The sequence below is a fragment of the Camelina sativa genome, chromosome 13, assembly GCF_030686135.1.
Source record: "Camelina sativa cultivar CO46 ecotype springtype chromosome 13, ASM3068613v1".
Classification (NCBI taxonomy): domain Eukaryota; kingdom Viridiplantae; phylum Streptophyta; class Magnoliopsida; order Brassicales; family Brassicaceae; genus Camelina; species Camelina sativa.
The window spans coordinates 4,824,734-4,842,998 of record NC_141892.1 but is presented as its reverse complement, the minus strand read 5'-3'; the positions used below and the strand labels follow the sequence as shown (position 1 = coordinate 4,842,998).

Genomic DNA, 18,265 nt, shown 5'->3' with positions numbered 1-18,265 from the left:
GATAAGAGCAAAATGTGTGTGGTGTAATACGATGACAATAGTATTTAACCATGGACCACGAAATCTGAGCATATATGAATGAATATAAACAGAATCCTAGTTTCAATGCAGTTTAACTTAGTAGAAACGCGTAATGTACCGAACCATGGGCCTAAGAGACTTAACCGGTGTAGCCGGTTCTGGATGAAACAAAACAAAAGCCGGGATCGTCTCTTAAGCGGCAAGTGGAGCCACGCGCACGAGCGCTGGTGATGAACTTCGTCATCTAATTAAAAAAAAAAAAGATTGATAGAAAATAAATTAAATTATTTTAAATTGAGCTAAAATACAAAAGCAAAGGAAGAAGGTATCATGTGCTATTTCTTTGAGTTATTATTTTTATAAACATAAATAATAATAAATAAACCCCAAAAAAAAAAAGGAGTTTCACTTGGCTCTCTATCTTTCTGCAGTTGTCTACTATGATATGATTATTAGAGAGAGACAGGAACAAGACGAAACAATCTAGAACAAGAAAAAAGGAAAACCAAAACATACATACACCACTGACCACTGTTGTTTTTTTTAAAAGGAGAGAGAGGTAAGAAAGATCCACAAGTAAACCCAAGATTAGAAGCAGAAACAATTCAGACCGCAACAAGCACAGTTTTTTTTTTTTTTTCTTTAGAGAGAGATAGAAGAAAAAAGAGTCGCAGTCTTCTTTTTTTTTTTCTCTGTGAGCCTTCAGACAAAGAAAGATAGTGACAGTAGATTTCGAAGAATCTATTTTAGATTTGTTTTCTTTTGTTTTTGGTTTTATGGCAAAAAGGATTCTATCTTCGTATTTCTCTATCTATCTCATATTTGTGTAGATTTATATTGGTTATGTACATCAACTGGAGCTGTGTGCTGTGATTTTTTGTTTTTTTTTGTTGTTTTTTAATTTTTGGGATTAGATAGGGTTTAGGTTTAATCAGCTGTGGCTACAACGAGGAGGCATAATCTACCAACGTCAGATTCCGGTGCCTTCACCGACTGGGCGGCGGTGACGACGACTACATCTTCTCTTGCCACTGAGGATCTATCTCTTGGTTTCAATGCTGGTCCCACCGTCGTTCACGGCGGTTTAGGCTCAGCTTCCGCCGCCGCCGGCGTTCCTTTATGGCATCCCGGATCTTCTGTCCGTTATGGCTTACAGTCGTCGGCGGCGGCGACGGGTATGGGTATGGTCGGTCTGAGAGACGTTTTCCTTGTTGCTCCGGCTTACCACCACCACCAAAACGCCGGAGTTATTTCTGGACCCGAAGCGGCGCCGCTTGGCGTCGGAGTTGTTCCTCTCCTCACGGCGGGTCCGCCTCAGCAAAACGTGGAAGACACCGACATTAACTTCCTCGGAAACAACCGGAGATGGCAGAACAACAACAACAACAACCACGAAACGCAGTATCTTCAGTTCAAGAGTACTAACCAGACTGCGGTAGGAACGAGCTCGAACAACAACTCGGGGTCTGGCTCTGGCGCATCGGGAACCGCCACGTGTCAAGACTGTGGAAACCAAGCGAAGAAAGAGTGTAAGCAGAGGCGGTGCAGGACTTGCTGCAAGAGCCGTGGCTTTGATTGTTCTACTCACGTGAAGAGCACGTGGGTCTCTGCAGCTAGGCGGAGAGAGAGGCAAGTCATGCCTTCCGGCGCTAATCCAACGGCCGGATCGTCTCTCTCTACATCCTCCGGGACGAAGAAGCCGAGGATCGTAGGGTCTCAACAACAACAACAACAAGCCACTTCTCATACTTCAACTTCTAACACGCCTCCTCAAAGTTTCGAGACCAGTTCCAGCCGACAAGGTAGTATTACATCCTCATCATTAGTATATAAACCTACATTATTTTATGTATGTATATTCATGCATATAACACTAATAGCCATTCTTGACGATTCATGTTACGGTGTATGTGGTTTTGTAATTTGAGTGACACTAACCATGTTAAAACATAATATTGTTATGGTTTTGGTTTAAGAATTTTATCAATATTTTTCAGAAAGTTTGAACTATGAACAATCCTTTTTTTTGCGCTTTAGGTTTGATTTTGGCTATGGAAATATAAGATCATTTTAACCATTTCAAATTCTAGTCAGGTTTAGAATGCGTTATATTGGTTAAGCTCAGAGCATATTTATTGGTATTAAACACCCGTTATGTAGATTGATTGATATGGTGATAATGATGCATAATTATGTTTTATGTATGCAAGACGAAAGAGGGTCAAGGGAAGCATGGCCTGGGCAGATTAGAGCCCCGGCAGTGTTCAAGTGTGTGAGAGTAACGGCAGTGGAGGATGGTGATGACGAGTACGCTTATCAAGCGGTAGTGAAAATCGGTGGCCATGTCTTTAAAGGATTCTTGTATGATCAAGGGCTTGAACCCAAAGAAGGTTTTCCTAACATGTCGGATTTGCATTTAGGTGGTGCAGCCAATAACCATAACGGAGTGTCAGCCTCGGCGCCTATTCTTGAACCGCCAAATGTCTACGGTGGTGGTGGCGGTTCAGGCGGTGGGTTTTACGGTTAAACCAAAATTCAAAAACGTTTTACTATTTGACAGATAAAGATGTTATCTTCTTTGATGTTTTTTTTTACAATGGGGTTGGATACAAAAGAATATTTCACTAACTCTATTGTATGAATTTTCCATGTGGACGAACTACTTCAAATGATGCAACAAACGTTATCGATAATTTTTTAATTGGTGGGAAACGTTCTTTTGAAAAAAAATTGATTTCGGATACTAGAAGAATTCCATTTCAGTTTCGCGTTTTTTAAGAAATCCTGGTCGAAATTCGAAATTATGCGGTAACTCTTGTTTGAAACCGTAATTTTTCTTGTTAAAATTTGTTTGGTATATATATATATTTTTTATTAACTACTATAGTAATAGCAATCTATGTAATGTTTCTAACATTACTACAGATTTTTTAAACGAATTGGTATTTATTATAATGATTTTTTTTGTTTGTCATAGCAAACCATTGATCCTACTACGAATCCAATTCGCATTTGCTCATGCACTTATCTTACTAATTCGTATGGCTTTATGTGTTAAATATATACTAAATACAAAATGTTTTTAGCTAAATCAACGACTTTAATATTGTTTCTTCCTTTCTTACATCATATCATTATTTCTTAGAAGCTTAATTAAGTTGAAATGTTTCGCTTTTCCATCAAGTTATTTCACCACAAATATGATATACTAGTTATGTTATATGAATATTTCTAGTTATTATTGGATCAGTTATAGCTTTTGAAATTAAAAAATTAAGTGATATATTCTCATCAATTCATGAATTTATTTATCATCCATTCAATTTTTTGGGGTTTGATTAAAAGCTGTTTTTTGCTATAAACTGACTCACTGAGCCTACTTGTGCACCTTTTTAGTGTTACTATTCTCACTGACTTAGATTAAATTACGCTGAGGAGACTCTGTAATCTTGTGGCTTCCACCTTACCTAGGCACGTTGGTGTTCACTGTATGCTGTATAGGTGTTCGTCTGTTCGATCCCTATTTCTACTTTTATGAGATTATTGCGTGGACCATATATTTGCATTTTGAATTTATTTGGACGTTGGCATAGTTTCTATTTTGAGGTGTCAACTTTTATATTTTACAGTTAGGTCTCACGTTAAATCCTTTTTAGCCTACATACTACAGTTCAAAAAGTTAATATGATTATCGATTATGTCTAACCATGGATTTCGCCACGAAACTGTTAATAACCAAACATAACATATTTATTCTTGTTTGGACAATATATAAGTATTCTCATGTATAATAGTCTAGATTGGCAAAGCGGAGAGGGGAGCAACAACGGTAAGCAGCTGAAGCAGGGGCGGGGAGCAGGGAGCTGTGAGCGCAGGCGGGAAGGAAGACCTAATTTTTTTTTAATAAATAAAAATGCTTAAAACAAATTTATTTATGACTAATTTTATTAAAAAACAAAATTATAAAAAACATCTTGTTCAGAAACAAATAACGAAAGCAAAAAAAAAAATCATCTACGAGCTCTCTATATATGCTCCATAAAAGAATATTGAAAGCATATTCGAGTATATTATTGATTATTTGGACTCAAGTCAAATATTTTTTTACCAGAATATTTTTGTTTCAAAATTAATATATTTTAAGTGATAATTATTTAAAAATAATACTCCAAACTCTCTCAAATCCAGCGTCATAACGCTTTACTTTTTATAGCAGTTATCATTTTCTTTAACACGTGTGAAAGGGATAAAATTATTTTTGATTGGCGTTGAGCATGGGCGTTTGACACATAACGCTTTGCCAATCTAGCTAAATATCACATAAAACTGCAATGTAAAAGACTTATAGAGCATCAAAAGTATTAGGTGAAAAATTATAGCATTTGCGAACTTCATTCAAATATATTTTCAAACTTGAATGTGAATAATTAACCAAACTAATTGAACCCTCATATGTCAACCAATTGCTTTATGAATTAGGAATAAAGCCAAAAAAAAAAAAAAAAATCAATATATTCCTTCAAACACTCCACCATAAAGGAAAAATAATAATAAATTCGACTGTGTCTTAGGCTTTATAGGGTTTAGGCTTTTTAAACTTTCGAACGATAATATTCGTCCCTCATCGCAAAAAAAATGATATCTCGGACAAATCTTTTTATTTTATGTCTTTTGGTTACATTTGTATAATATTGATGAGCATGTTTGTCAACCAGTTGAAGATGAATTTTATAAGAACCAAATCAAATATATCTGTACTCGAAGACATTTATATGGTTTCTCGTTGGTGGCTATTATGGTGAACAACATCACGCATTGGGAATCCATACAAGTCTAGACGTCTAGTGATCAGGTAAAATAAGTATTGCAGAAGATGTATAGTTTTTCTAGAACAAGACCATGTGGTTCATTCAAGTTTATCATAATCCATATAATTTGTTACCGAATATTTTCACAATACTTTTGAAAAAGCATATCTACACGACTCGTATGATTCATTCATTTATTGTAATACAGTAATACGTATATTTTACAAGTCGTTTGCCATCCAGTGCTATCATTAGACGAAAACACTGTATAATCATAACAGAGAAAACATATAGTTAACATAGTATAATCATAACACAAGACATATACAGTACGTCAGTACTGTATACCAGTTATATTAAAACAATCAAGTTGATTATTTTCTTCCATCTTGAGTTATACCTTCCTAAGTCTGAAGCCCTCACATTAAAATTAATTTTATTTTGGTTGAGTTAAAATAATACGTAACAAACAAAAGATGAGTGGGGAATATGTTGACGAAAAAATCAATTTAAATAAAATTATCAATCACATCTAACATAAAGAGACTTGACATACACAGCGTCAGTCTGCATCAGAACGAGTCTATGCCGAAAGGTTTACAAAATGATGTTTTGCCAACTGTGAAAACGTTTAGAAATGATTTTTTTTTTAATAGTTTTTATGTCCAATAAACTATGAAACTATTTGATGAAAGTGAAAGGGCATGTGCAAAAACAACAACGTGAACGTGAAGGCCAAAAAAATGTATAGGTTAAGGTGCATGGATTTGGTAAAGAGAGAGATACATTCCCCTTCGGACTAAACCAAAATTAGTGATTATAACTTGTACTTTATTTCATTAAATATTGCTAGTATTTTAGCCGAAGCGATGGTGCACTGCAGATAGGTTAAAAACAAAGGGAATTTTGCACCCACACCCACTTTCTCTAAAAATATTAACACTCACACCCAATTTCGACTACTCATATACTTTTCTCAAGTTTAATTACATATTATCTCTTATTCCTTATAACCCTTTCTATTTTTTCTATCTATTTTTATCTCTCTCTATCTTTCTCTCAATTATTCAACCAAATAATACATCTTCTTCTTCATTGTTTTGCTTTTACTCATCTATTTAAAGAGAAAAGCTTATTTATGTTTTTCTCTCTTTCTTTCTCACATTTCTTTTCTAAAATTTTTAAAAACCATTCCAATAATGGTGGAAATCTAGAGAAGGTGAAATCTTTAGATCTTTTTTCCTTTTACTTTAGATTAGATTATATGAAATTCGATCTGGGTTATCCATTTGAATAAGTTTGACAAATAATATATCTATAAAAAAAAAGAAAAAAATAGAGAAAATGAAAAGAGAAAGAGGAGAAAGGCAAAATTGTCCAACTAACAATGACACCTAAGCTAAAAAAAGTTAACTCAAACTAGGTGTGAGTGCAATTAACCTAAAAAGAAAAGAAGGAATGGGGCACCTAAAGAGATTATCACTTTATATCTTATTCTTCCATGGATGGATCTGTGATTTCAGTTCTTACAACTACTAGTCTAGCCAACAAACCAACAGTTCACCAAACTAGAGAACGTCGTTACTTAACATTGATACCAAAAAGTAAAAGATATCGTGTCCTGTCCTATACCAACTTATGCTATGTAATGTGGGTTATACATGAAAAAGTTTATTCTTTTCTTTATAACCCAAAAGTACCAATTAACTTTCCATTACCGAGAATGCATAACGTAATTATCCATCTCCACCATTGGCTGTAGAACTTTCAATAACCGCATGCATAAATAAGTTACAATCTTGTCTAACTATTGCGTCCTCGCAAATGTTTGTTTATTGGCTTTCAAGAGAGAACGATCAACGATGGTTGAAGATGTCTTCTTTGATAATGTAGGATCCTGTGTACGTTTTGCAAGCTTGTTGGCTCACCAATAGCTTGGACCAGCGTAGGCGATGATGTCTTGTGAATGATATAGTTTTGAGCTTGTTCTTTTTGATATTTCTATACATGACAGTATCTTTTTCAAGTTTTACTTCTGTGAAACTATATCGCTTGCTTGAGAATTTATTATTTTTAACAATTTAATCAGAATCAGCTTTTCATTTGTTTATCTACAGTTCATATTAGTTCCGCCTTTTGAATATGAAAAGTTTCAAAATTATGATATATACAAAAACAACTGAAACTATGAAAGAACTAAAAGTACAATTTCGTTATTTTAGTTCAGGTTCGGTTACACATAACGCATGGCTTAGCCGCTTCAGCTGGCTACCACCGTCTTCCATACTTGATTGTAAATTTGTGAACGCAAAACTGAAACCGAATTCAAATAAACCCAATCTGGTCCAGCCCAAAACTAATTGAACAAGTTTGTGGTTTTTGGGTATTGCAACCAAAAAAATTTCGAATTCATATGATTCCAGTTCTAACAACTGCTACTCAGTTTAGATAACAAACTCCAGCAATACAAAACCTCACCTGTATATCAGAGTGAGAGAGAGAGAGAGAGACAGAAAGAGAATTTTAGGATGCTTATGATGAAGATGTCTGAAAAAAGTCATGTCATACTGGTATTTTCAAGTTCCATTTGTGCAACAGTTGTGTTGATGGCATCTATAATCTCCATCTTCTGAGCACCAATGGCTTCATCCATCGGAGTCCGCTCGTACCTAAAAAATTCCAAGCTTTCTAATGGTTCAGCTTAGTTCCTCCAATAGATGGACTGAGAAGAAAGATTTAAAGAGACTAACCGATTCAAAAGGCTTAGACTAGCTCCCGACAAGATCAGTTTCTTCACCACCTGTTGTAAGTAGCTTTCCAGTTAAAATTAAACCGGAGAAACAAAACATTTTCAAGCACAGAAACAAGTGATGGTTAGTGGTTACCTCGACATGGCCATTCAAGCATGCCCAATGTAGAGGAGCATTGTTCTCATCGTTAAGAGCATTAATATCCTGCCCACCAAAAAACAAAGCCTCAATCTTTCTTATTATATCCAACACCAGACATTACATTGTCGTCGAAGCATCAAAATTAGCAAAGGGGTTGTTGTTTACTTACCACTCCTTGACTGATAAGATACTCAACTATAGTCATATGTCCATTCGCTGCAGCCATATGCAGGGCTGTGAAGACCGAAACAAAAGATCAAAAGAAACAATGTTACAAGTGTTAACCATACATTTTAAAACTCGTAAAATCGAGTATCCGAACATACAAGGATTTCATATCCGTAAGCAACCAATATTTTCACCAATTTCACAACATTCAAAGTATCTGAGCAGGAGTAGTGTGACATGATAAAAGACGAAGAATTGAAGCTAAAATTAACTCGAAAAATTGAAACTTTTAAAAAGAACAAACCTGTTCGACCTTGTGAATCACGAGAGGTAAGAGAGACACCATCAGCAGCTAAGCTTTTAAGATCATCAATATCATCGTATCTAGCAGCCTGTAATCCAAAAAAACCCAAACTTTTTGAGCTGACCCAGTTAACTAAACTAACAACAAGAGCAACTCAGAGAACGAAGACAAGTAAAACCTCAAAAATGGAGGATATGAATCGATTACAGGAGAATAGTAAGTAAAAAAAAAGGAGGGATTTTTAAGGGAGGAAGAGACGGAGGAGGCAGACCTCAAGCAAGTCTTCAATCTTCTCTGCAACAACGATCGTATCTGCTGCTCCCATCCTCCCACCACCGGACGATACTACTATAGTTTCAATCTGAGGGTTATTTTAGTCGCCGGTACATTATTTTATTTTATTTTTGGCTCTCCTATTTATTTATGTATATTTTTAAAAACGTTTATATTTTAGAATTGAAATAAATCTGATAAGGTTATGTCTATAAAAATTAGTTTTCGCGAATTTTGTAATGTGTAAAAATCATAATTTTTTTAAGTTATGGTCTCTAAAAAAACAATTAAAAAGCTTCAAAAGTAAAAAATATTTACATTTTAGCACCGCTTAAAAATAATATATATATTTTTTAAAAGGGGTCGGTATGGGGGAGTACCGGTTTAATTAAGTCCACAAGTCAAAATTAAAATTAGGGGTCTTCCTCGTTCTGTCTTCTTCTTCTTCTACATCTCCTCGGCCGTTTCCTCCGGAGGATTCCGATCCCTCTCTCTCTCTCTCTTTATTCCTTTTGGTTTCTGAATCATTCTCGTTCCTACTTTGGACTTGAACTGTTCTTCCTCAGATTGTTTTATCTGGGTTATTCATCTCCCTGTGGTATAGATTTTCGAGGATCCAATTTTTTTTTGTTTTTTTTTTTCTCAATCGCCGCCATGAGTTCCTCGATCCAGATCGTTGATGAGCAGCAATTGGATGTTTTGCCTCTTCAAGATCAGGTTTTTGTTTCCTTTTTTGCCCTTATTAATCAATGAATATAATGAAAAGATCAAATTTTTGTGGGTTGGTTCTGTCCATGGTTGTTTGTGCCTTTTACTTTCTGAATTGTTGTTCTTAGAAATTGTGGGGTTTCGTGAATTTTGGTTCATTTGTTATCTGTGGAGTGTCTGATGTTGAAACTGTATCTTACCTACATGAATTTGATTTCTTTTTCTTGTATCCGAAAGAAACGTTCTTTAGGATGGTGATGCTCAATCTCTTTATTATTGATTCGCTGACGAGGTTGATGAGTTAAGATATCGTTTTCTGTATATAGGATGAAAAGAAGACTCAAGAAGTGAGCAATGAGCTGAGTTTCGGGAACCATGGCGGCTGTTGTGCAATCTGCTTGGATACTATACCTCTTCAAGAAACTGCTATGGTTAAAGGCTGTGAGCATGCTTACTGGTACGTCTTTTGGATTTCTTGGTACTATACCTCTTGATAGTGTTGTTTTTATCTTTCTTTTTTTTATGAGGATTGATGCTGATTTGGTTGTTAGTGATCTGATGTTTCCCCTATATAAGTCATTTTCTTTCTGTGACATTCTTGTCAATGTTAAGTCAGACACATTTTTGTAAGATCAGTTTTTAGTCTTCAGCTCAGTTTTTTAAAGATGGACTTTGGTTTTTGCTTCAATATAACGTGTTTTTGTTTCTTTAGTTCAATTCTTTCGTTTGATGCTGTGTACGGAACAAGTATGTCTACTTATAAATGAAATTTAGAATAGATACTGACATTTCTCTTTTCATTTGTAAGAGGAGTGATTAATTTCTATCTATATATAGTGTGACGTGCATACTCCGTTGGGCGAGTTACAAAGAGAAACCTACCTGCCCACAATGTAAGCTTCCATTTGACTTTCTCAATGTCCACCGCGCTCTCGACGGAAGGTGAAACTTCCATCCTTATTTACATTTGGCACCATTGTTAAATCCATTTACTTGGCTGGCTCTGTGCTTTACTGTACTCTTGGCTTTTACACCATTTTTTGTACTTCTTCCTTTCTAACTATTTTTTCTGTTATTTTCATTGCAGCGTTGAAGATTTCATGTTCGAGGAGAGTGTATGCCTCCTCCTGAGGGCAGTGTGGTTTCAGCCACTGGAAGCAGTGGAGCGGGTTTCAGATAGTGACAATTTTAATTATGATTTCGACATTCCACCTGAGTATGAAGCTGAGGATGACGATGACGATGACGATGACCTTAACGAGTTTTATTTGCAAGGTTCAAGTCTTCGTTTAGGAAACCGGAGGTGGGGTGACAATGGCTTTGTCAGAGCAGGTCGCCAAGAAGCAAGGCCGGTCCAACATAAGAACCGAGGTGGCCAGGCCTCTGGCTCTGAACCCGCCTCGTCATCCTCACGTGAGCCAAAGGATAAGACTAGCAGTGCCATAACAGGAAGGCGTGCAAAGAGGGCATTGAAGCGTGAAGCTGCGAACAAAGCTGCGGAAGCAGTAGCAGCTGCAAAGCATGAGGCCCTCTTGGTTAGGTTGGGAAGGAAGTGATTCTGGTTGTTCTCTGTAATTACATCAACCCCCAACCTATAATGCACTGACTTCCATACTTCAGAATCTGTACATCAGTAGAATTTAATAATGGCAGAACCACAAAAAGTTGCTGAACCTTTGTCGAAGATCATTTGCTAGATTTGATTTATTTAGTCTACTACTTCTTATCATTTGCTTTACGAGTGAATGTTACTGTGGCTTATGAATTGAGAATTGATCATATGGAATGAGGATTAAGTGGTTATGGTAATGATGATGATTATGAGTGGGTTTTAGTGGGGTCTGTAATTTGACTTTGGCCAATTTGTGGTGCAGGCTGCAATGCCAAGCAAAATCAAAGCTAAAAAAAACAAAAGTTTGTAACATATTGATCAGAAAAATAGGCATCTCTATCCCTTACCTACCCCATTAAGACCATGGAATGATTAGTCCAGGTCAACTTTGTTGACTAATACGGACATTCATCGTCGTTAGTGTCTGAATTGGCTTGATGTTGTTTGATGAAATTGCTCCATGGTGAATATATGGTTAGATACTTACTCCATCTCAGTCTTCATTATCATAATTTCAGTCATCATAATGTTCTTTCTATCTTCATGACGTTTATCTATTTTTGTTCCACTGATTCTCATTTCTCACCTAATCTATTCCTCTTCCATTCAATGCTCCTGAATTCCCTCAAAGCAAAAGCTCCCCTTGCTTCACCAACACTTCCCTCCCTCTCTTTCTCATGACTTGCCTTTGTGGTCATGTTACTGTTTCAGCTCTAGACTCACTTTAAACGTTATTATACCTGTTATAGCTTTTTCTTAGTTTCTTTGATCATCTCTCTCTGTTTGTTTGCTCTATGGAATCTCTGAAACAAGCTTCTTCTTCTTCTGGGTTCTGCTACCATCAAGGCTTCTCAGGTGTTCTCCAAGTGTTTGTTCACAACGCAAGAAACATCCACAACATCTGCATCTACGATAACCAGGACGTCTACGCCAAATTCTCTCTTACATACAATCCTGATGACACCATCTCCACCAGAATCATCCACAGAGCTGGCAAAAACCCTGAATTCAACCAGAAGCTTATGATTGATATGACTCAGATCGATGCTCATGCTGCTGTCCTTAAATGTGAGATCTGGATGATGAGCAGAGCCAGACATTACATGGAAGATCAGCTTCTTGGTTTCGCTCTTGTCCCGATCTCAGACATCATAGGTCAAGACAGTCTCACTCAAGACTACAGTCTCTCCTCCACTGATCTCTTCCATTCCCCTGCTGGTACCGTGAAGCTCACTCTTTCCATTGTCAACCCTTCTTCTTCATCCGCATCTAATGTCAAGATTAACACCACCTCGATTTCTTCCGAGGTTGTGTTGCTTGACCCTCAAGTCTCTGAAACAGTGGACTACACGAGGATTGAGTTCCCTGACATAAATGTTGTTAACGAGAACAAACTGATGGTTACAGAGTACTTCAATGGACCCGGAACCGCTTCATTTCTCTGTCTCGGCTCAACACATGGACCAGAAACGGACATAACAATGGTATGCTCGGATGAGAAAGAGGTTTACGGCGGGAACGGAAGTTTTATGGCTTCTTCTTCAACAACAACAAGCTTAAGCGACGACAAGAACACAGCAGATTCAAACGAGAAAGAGAATCAAGAGATCACAGAAGTGTCAAGAAGACGAAGAAGCAACAAAGAAGGTGAAGAAGAAGGAAAAGAAGAAACAAAGATGACTGAGGAAACAACAATGCAGAAACAGATAGCTGAGATGTATATGAGAAGTATGCAACAGTTCACTGAGTCTTTGGCAAAGATGAAGCTTCCCATGGATCTCCATAATACACCACACGAGGATGATCAGAATACTAATAACAACACTACAACTCAGAATCAGAATCGGAATAATAATGCTCCTAATAATAATGGAATGGAGAAGAAAAAAGAAGGGTCTCGTGTCTTTTACGGTAGCAGAGCATTCTTTTAATGGTGTTTTGTATCAAGTATCAAGAACAACATTGCAAATAAGTTGTTTTAAATGTGTGTTTAGCTTCTATATGTTTGATTCACATATCTTCGGATCTTCATATATGTATGAAAAATTGAAAACCACATAAATAGTCTAAGGCGGTCTTAGCAATCGAAGAGCCCAAAATTAGTAGCTAAAACAGGCCCATTAATAGCCCATTAAAAGCCCATTAAAAGCCCAATAAGGATTTCTATTTATTCCAAAGCCCTAAATCACTTTTACCGACATCAAGGGGGCACTCACACAACTCCGTCTCCGGTCATCAACCCGGCCAGAGTTTGAACTGAGAAAATTTGATAAGACGACTTCAATGGATTCTCAACCTCCGGCTAACGAGTCAACCCCGTCGCCGTCTCCGTCAAACGTCGTTGACCTAATTCCCTTTTATTCAAATTATATTTGGAATCGCCTTGCTTCCTTGTACCCTACTTCTAATTCCATCTTTCTGGGCAAAATCTCCAATCTCTATCGCCAAACTGTTTCGAGGAAACGGCATATCTCTTTTCCTCTTCCTCTACCCTCCGATTTCCCAAGCTCGTCTGCGTAAGATTCATCTCTCCTCAATTGGTAGCTTTTTACTAGTTTTCTTAGTTAGTAGCGTAGTCTTCGACCTTCATTGCTGCTGTTTGATGATCGTGGCTTTGAACTGATACTGGAAGTTTCGTGTTTGTTGATTGTTATACTCTGACGAACGTATTTTTTTTTTGGGAATTTGACAAAATGCAGACTGTTTTGACTTTTAAGCTAATAATACATTTGGTTTATCTTCAGGATTAATAGCAACACCTCGGCGGATACAGCTAGGATTCATGGTGTTTTGGAGGAGATAATGGCTGGCGTCCTCTCGAATTTGCATGATATTCAGAAAAGTTTAGATTTTTGGCAATCTAGAGCTGAGGTGATTTTAACAGAACATTACATGAGATGTACTTCTTTAGTGAAATGTTTCAATCTAAATGGTTTTCTTTTGATCGTATTTAAACACAGGGTTCCAATGCTCGAAAGGCGTATTTCATGATTTTTGAGAGAGGGCCGGTAGCTTTTTTGAACGAGAGTACGAAGTTCGTGAGCAAGAGTCTCAGCGAGGAATCTGCAATGCAGCATCTTTGCCAGTCGTCTTCATCTCACATGTTGGATAGGATGCGGGTCTTGCTCGAGTTAAGATCTGCACTCGCTTCTTTTCTTGCCCAGGTTGCCATGAAATTTCTTAATTCCTTTTCTAACATAAGTAACACCTTTGTAAATGTGCATGTAGCGTTTTTTCGCATGTTTGACATACTAATATAACTACTTTCAATGGGCTCTCTAGCTTTATGTTGAATTGGATCAACGTGGGGAGGATCTTGTGAAGAATCCAGAAAAGTCACTGCCATCGTTGTTGGCTGTTATCAATGGATTGTTTTCAAACTTGGAGGGATCTTTCAGCCATTTGCATGCTGAGCGTGAGGTAAACAAATTGATTTCATACCTTTTTCTGGGCACTACCTTCATTTGTCTGACCATTTATTACTGTGATGATCCTGAGTCTACTGTTTCTAGATTTCTCTTACTCGTATCTACTAACTTACATCCTATTTGTAGAGTGATTCTACTGTTGATGGAAGTTACCCGATGCCTCTTGTATTTGATCAACTGCCTGAAGTTAACGAAGAAGGATCCCAGTGGACTGATTGTGAACTTACAGATGCAATCAACCTGCTTCATAAGAATTTGGAAAAACTTAACTCATATTTATCAGTTATGGTAGGTGTGGCTGTTGTTTATGTATCATTGGCCAGTATTCATGTAAACATAAATCATCATGTAAAGACAAACACCTTTCATTTGAAATTAACGCTGAGAGTTTCCCTTCTTGCATTTCTTCTTAAACAGGTGGGGAAACATCGAAAGCCAAGGAGGATGACTCTGTATTGGGTCCGGTATACGTGTGGTGCAGTTGGGCTCTCTGTTTTCTCTATATGGCTACTACGTCATAGTAGTTTGATGGGAAGTTCGGACATCGAGAATTGGGTTCATGATGCAAAAGAAGCAACAATGAGCTTCTTCAGTGATCATGTTGAGCAACCGGTTTGTTCTTGACCTTGCTATTCTTTTCTACATGAGAACAGTGCCTTTTTTTTCCTGTTCCGACAAATGACTTGTTGCATTAAACTCTACTAAAAGAAACAAATAAGGTACAAAGTGAAGGTTATTGCGACTCTCAGTTTGGTCTGAGTCAAAATAAAAGTGTGACAAGTTAAAATGATCAAGTTATTAGTTTGTTACAGGACATTGTGCTAGCCTTAAGTTTCTGAATTAGTTTCGTGATCCTCGCAGCTGCTTTCCATTCGAGATGAGCTTTTTGATACATTCCGGAAAAGGCACAAAGGTGTTATGGAAACTGAAGAAGTGCAGCTGACGCAAGACTCACTGCATAGGTTGATTTTCATTTCCTTTTTGATTCTTATTACAGTGGCACCAACTGTTTGATATTATATACGTGCGTTAATCGTCGCCTTTTCATTATGCCATATCAATTCACTTGTTATATTCATATGGAGTTATTGATCTCATTCTTTTGGATCCCTAGGGGTATTAAGTAATTATTTTGTACGTCTTGTTTATTAGCTGCATTGATAATGCTCGCGCTCACTGTTTTCTTTTGTATGCAGAATGCTTAAGAATTTCTGCGAGCAGTCTACACGTGAAAAGGTCCCAGACAATGCAACTGATCAGCAAATGCTCGAAGTTGTCATGAATCGGTACAACTCTGAACATTACTCTTTGTTAGGCAGTTAAACGAACATGTCATTGCATTGGATTTAAAACAGTTACATTTTGCATTGATCTAAGCATGCAAATATATGTTAGTAGTTCCAATCTTGGGTAATGAAATATGACAATGGACGTTTGTTCATCATTTTCATTTCTACCCACGTTAGACTTGGTAAAATGATTTCCTGTGAAAGTTCCTGGTACGTAATTGAGTTCTACCTTCTAATTGCAGGTATGAAAAGGAACTTGTGCATCCTATTCACAACCTCCTTAGCGGAGAGCTTGCCCGTGGCTTGCTGATTCAGGTAATCTAAGTTCTTGGCATGAAGCTGTAGTTCACGGTTTGTGAGATTCTAATCACATCAGAATTGTGTATCTTTCAGGTGCAGAAGCTTAAACTGGATATAGAAACGTAAGTTCATTAAACCAGTAGCTCTCAGTCAACTGGAGTAGATCTCTTACTCATTTTGTATAAAACTGAATAATCTTCTCCTGCAGAGCGATGCTAGAACTGGATCAGATACTTCGTGCAAATGAAATAAATTTTGCCATTCTGGCTGCATTACCTGCATTCTTTCTCAGCATTGTTATGCTCACAGTGCTTCGGACATGGCTTAAACAGGTGAGGAGAGTAATAATTCAAGCAAATGCCAAATGTGACAGAAATACATATATGTGCTCTAGTTTTTATAGTTTCAAGACTCATTGAGTCATTGTGTACAGTCGATGCAGCTTTGTTATCTTTATTCTGTTTGATTTTATTGGTATGAATCAGGATAGTAGAGCTCAAGGACGAGGAAGAATTGCTCGTATTCACAGGAGACTTCTTGTCGTTGAAATTGAAAAGAGAATTATGCAGTATCAGAGCTACATTGAACAAGGACGTGTAAGATGTCCACTATTTTCCTTTTTCCCTGTATCTTAATCATTTATATTCGACGCATTGGTCTATTAAGAAACCTTTTGAAAAACTTCCTGGTCGTTTCTTGATGCTGTTACAGGACAAGGATGCAGAAACCGTATTTGGTTTGCTAATATATAGCCTAGAACGTTTGTATCGGGTTGTTGAGAAACCTGCAAGAGCAACCGACGAGTGGGATTTGTAAGTCTTTCACTCTGATCCCATCAGATGTTTAGCATACAACAATTATCAAACTGAGGCTGCCATTAAGTTAATCATAAGTATTTTATCTATTAAAGTGGTTGTAAGCAAAAGCATTTTCTGCCCGATTTTCCTGTCTGAGTGACGATCTTAGCATATTAGGTTGATGTGAACTATTGAGTCAGTATGTGATAATTGTCTCGCGATACAAAACGTGTATTCATGGTTGTTCTCTTTGCCTGCCTTAAAATTTTATGTGTTTCGGGTATGTGCGCTTTGGGTGTGCCTGAACTGACTGATGTGTTTTTTTTGTAAACAGAGTGAAACAAGATCTGATTGAGTTAGGGAGGCCACAGCAGCAAACATCTTACAAGCTAACGGTGACGCAACGACTAGTAACGGTTTATGACTGCTTGCTTCCCACTCTGACGCGACAATAACTCATCTCGGATTCTTTATCTGCTTTACGAACTGCCAACTTTATTCAGTCATTCCTCCAGAATTGCTTGCTTGACGGCCAATTTATAGTTTTTGGTACCAGTCGAAAGGTTTTTTTTTATATGGTAAAACAAAGTTGTATCTTAGAAGATAGTTTTAAAATTCATAAACTATGTTGCAATTTGATATTTCAAAACCTGCTTCTGTGGTCTTGTGTGCTCCGGCGTCAATGTTCTCTAACCATTTTCTGTCACATTCCATCTCGGGTGAAGCCGGATGAGATATTTTGTCCATGCTAACCAATATAAACCCAACAATGCAATATTTTGGCTATAGCTGGTGGGGACGGGTGGAATCAGAGAGTTATATGAGTCTCTAAACAGGAAAGTCTAACTCCATATACACCATGTGTACGGTATTTTGTTTGTGATCGGGGTTGAACTTAACTCAATTTAGAGAGAGATGCCTTTTTGGGACGTAGGTAGATCATAAAATGTTGGAAACATCGTGAACCATCATGGTGAACTCTATAATCTTATGAAGCTGAGCAACTAATGTAATTAAGTTGTCCAAGACGCTAGGTACTGCCTAAGTTCTTGCTTAATCTTTTTCACTGTACTCGCTCTCTTGCCACTGAATAAAAAATCTATTTAAGTAGAATACTCGAGTCATATATCGACGGCTCTACATATGCGTAAATAAGTTCTCTGTAAATACAACGTTACCAATCCAGTAGGAACTAAACAGTCAGTATATATTTTTCCCCCTTTTAAACTTAAACTTACAACCCATGCTTATTGCATAAATAACCATGTACTAAGTACTATGTACACACAAGCGTTTACTTGTCGGCCTTGGAAACACGTTGAAAGGTGGAAGACCATTCCTTTTGGCCTTCCAATGGCGTTGATCGTTGTGGTTGACATCCGTGAAACCCTGTGCACATAACACAAAATCTTTAGCTTTTGTTTTCTTGTGATTGAATATTAGTTAATTAAGTTTCCTTTTTCATGCTCAAATGTATAAATAATTGAGATGTAGGGAAACTGTATACATGATTGAAGTATGAAATGATAACGCATGCTTTATATGTAGGACAACTGTTAAAAATTGAATAATAGATTCCTTAATTAGCTATTAAATAACAAACAAACAAATGCTCTTCCCTTTAACTTTAAGTGAAAATATTTTTTTTCAATATGTAAACTATTTT

At 37.0% G+C, this 18,265-nt stretch overlaps 5 protein-coding genes across 6 annotated transcripts; 4 read left to right on the top strand and 1 right to left on the bottom strand.

Annotated features, from left to right (window-relative positions):
- The first annotated feature begins 388 nt into the window (after positions 1-388).
- On the top strand, positions 389-2,603 carry LOC104735248 (protein LATERAL ROOT PRIMORDIUM 1-like). The gene is made up of 2 exons (XM_010454997.2): positions 389-1,823; positions 2,232-2,603. Exons 1-2 carry the CDS (start codon positions 1,199-1,201, stop codon positions 2,546-2,548), a joined length of 942 nt encoding a protein of 313 aa, XP_010453299.1. The 5' UTR covers positions 389-1,198; the 3' UTR covers positions 2,549-2,603.
- Positions 2,604-7,198: 4,595 nt separating this feature from the next.
- LOC104735247 (uncharacterized) lies at positions 7,199-8,664 on the bottom strand. Of its 2 annotated transcripts, none has more exons than XM_010454995.3 (6): positions 8,464-8,664; positions 8,193-8,280; positions 7,890-7,954; positions 7,715-7,783; positions 7,580-7,629; positions 7,199-7,498 (listed from the first exon to the last, which is right to left on the bottom strand). In XM_010454995.3, the coding sequence occupies exons 1-6, from the start codon at positions 8,515-8,517 to the stop codon at positions 7,387-7,389; spliced, it is 438 nt and encodes a 145-aa protein (XP_010453297.1). In that variant the 5' UTR covers positions 8,518-8,664; the 3' UTR covers positions 7,199-7,386. The 2 variants fall into 2 exon arrangements, with proteins under 2 accessions (XP_010453297.1, XP_010453298.1); XM_010454996.3 differs by having other exon boundaries at positions 8,202-8,280; positions 8,464-8,650.
- A 166-nt stretch (positions 8,665-8,830) lies between these two features.
- Positions 8,831-10,982, top strand: LOC104735246 (uncharacterized). Its single transcript, XM_010454994.3, has 4 exons — positions 8,831-9,182; positions 9,500-9,630; positions 10,011-10,115; positions 10,261-10,982. The coding sequence occupies exons 1-4, from the start codon at positions 9,120-9,122 to the stop codon at positions 10,727-10,729; spliced, it is 768 nt and encodes a 255-aa protein (XP_010453296.1). The 5' UTR covers positions 8,831-9,119; the 3' UTR covers positions 10,730-10,982.
- A 597-nt stretch (positions 10,983-11,579) lies between these two features.
- On the top strand, positions 11,580-12,841 carry LOC104735244 (uncharacterized). Its single transcript, XM_010454993.2, has one exon. The coding sequence runs from the start codon at positions 11,580-11,582 to the stop codon at positions 12,714-12,716; it is 1,137 nt and encodes a 378-aa protein (XP_010453295.2). The 3' UTR covers positions 12,717-12,841.
- A 114-nt stretch (positions 12,842-12,955) lies between these two features.
- LOC104735243 (protein DGS1, mitochondrial) lies at positions 12,956-17,263 on the top strand. The gene is made up of 14 exons (XM_010454992.3): positions 12,956-13,301; positions 13,530-13,656; positions 13,746-13,949; positions 14,068-14,205; positions 14,340-14,501; positions 14,631-14,825; positions 15,075-15,175; positions 15,410-15,499; positions 15,745-15,817; positions 15,896-15,924; positions 16,011-16,134; positions 16,288-16,398; positions 16,514-16,614; positions 16,934-17,263. Exons 1-14 carry the CDS (start codon positions 13,069-13,071, stop codon positions 17,052-17,054), a joined length of 1,809 nt encoding a protein of 602 aa, XP_010453294.1. The 5' UTR covers positions 12,956-13,068; the 3' UTR covers positions 17,055-17,263.
- Positions 17,264-18,265: the final 1,002 nt, after the last annotated feature.

Bases quoted from the DNA above. Each gene is read 5' to 3' on its own strand.
- LOC104735248 (XM_010454997.2), top strand. From the start codon at position 1,199: ATGGGTATGGTCGGTCTGAGAGACGTTTTCCTTGTTGCTCCGGCTTAC. The intron at 1,824-2,231 runs GTAGTATTACAT...TATGTATGCAAG, and splicing joins GACCAGTTCCAGCCGACAAG to ACGAAAGAGGGTCAAGGGAA.
- LOC104735247 (XM_010454995.3), bottom strand. From the start codon at position 8,517: ATGGGAGCAGCAGATACGATCGTTGTTGCAGAGAAGATTGAAGACTTG. The intron at 8,281-8,463 runs GTCTGCCTCCTC...TTTGGATTACAG, and splicing joins AGATTGAAGACTTGCTTGAG to GCTGCTAGATACGATGATAT. The intron at 7,955-8,192 runs GTTTGTTCTTTT...CGGTCTTCACAG, and splicing joins TGATTCACAAGGTCGAACAG to CCCTGCATATGGCTGCAGCG.
- LOC104735246 (XM_010454994.3), top strand. From the start codon at position 9,120: ATGAGTTCCTCGATCCAGATCGTTGATGAGCAGCAATTGGATGTTTTG. The intron at 9,183-9,499 runs GTTTTTGTTTCC...TTCTGTATATAG, and splicing joins TTTTGCCTCTTCAAGATCAG to GATGAAAAGAAGACTCAAGA. The intron at 9,631-10,010 runs GTACGTCTTTTG...ATCTATATATAG, and splicing joins GGCTGTGAGCATGCTTACTG to TGTGACGTGCATACTCCGTT.
- LOC104735244 (XM_010454993.2), top strand. From the start codon at position 11,580: ATGGAATCTCTGAAACAAGCTTCTTCTTCTTCTGGGTTCTGCTACCAT.
- LOC104735243 (XM_010454992.3), top strand. From the start codon at position 13,069: ATGGATTCTCAACCTCCGGCTAACGAGTCAACCCCGTCGCCGTCTCCG. The intron at 15,176-15,409 runs GTTGATTTTCAT...TTTTGTATGCAG, and splicing joins ACGCAAGACTCACTGCATAG to AATGCTTAAGAATTTCTGCG. The intron at 15,925-16,010 runs GTAAGTTCATTA...CTTCTCCTGCAG, and splicing joins CTTAAACTGGATATAGAAAC to AGCGATGCTAGAACTGGATC.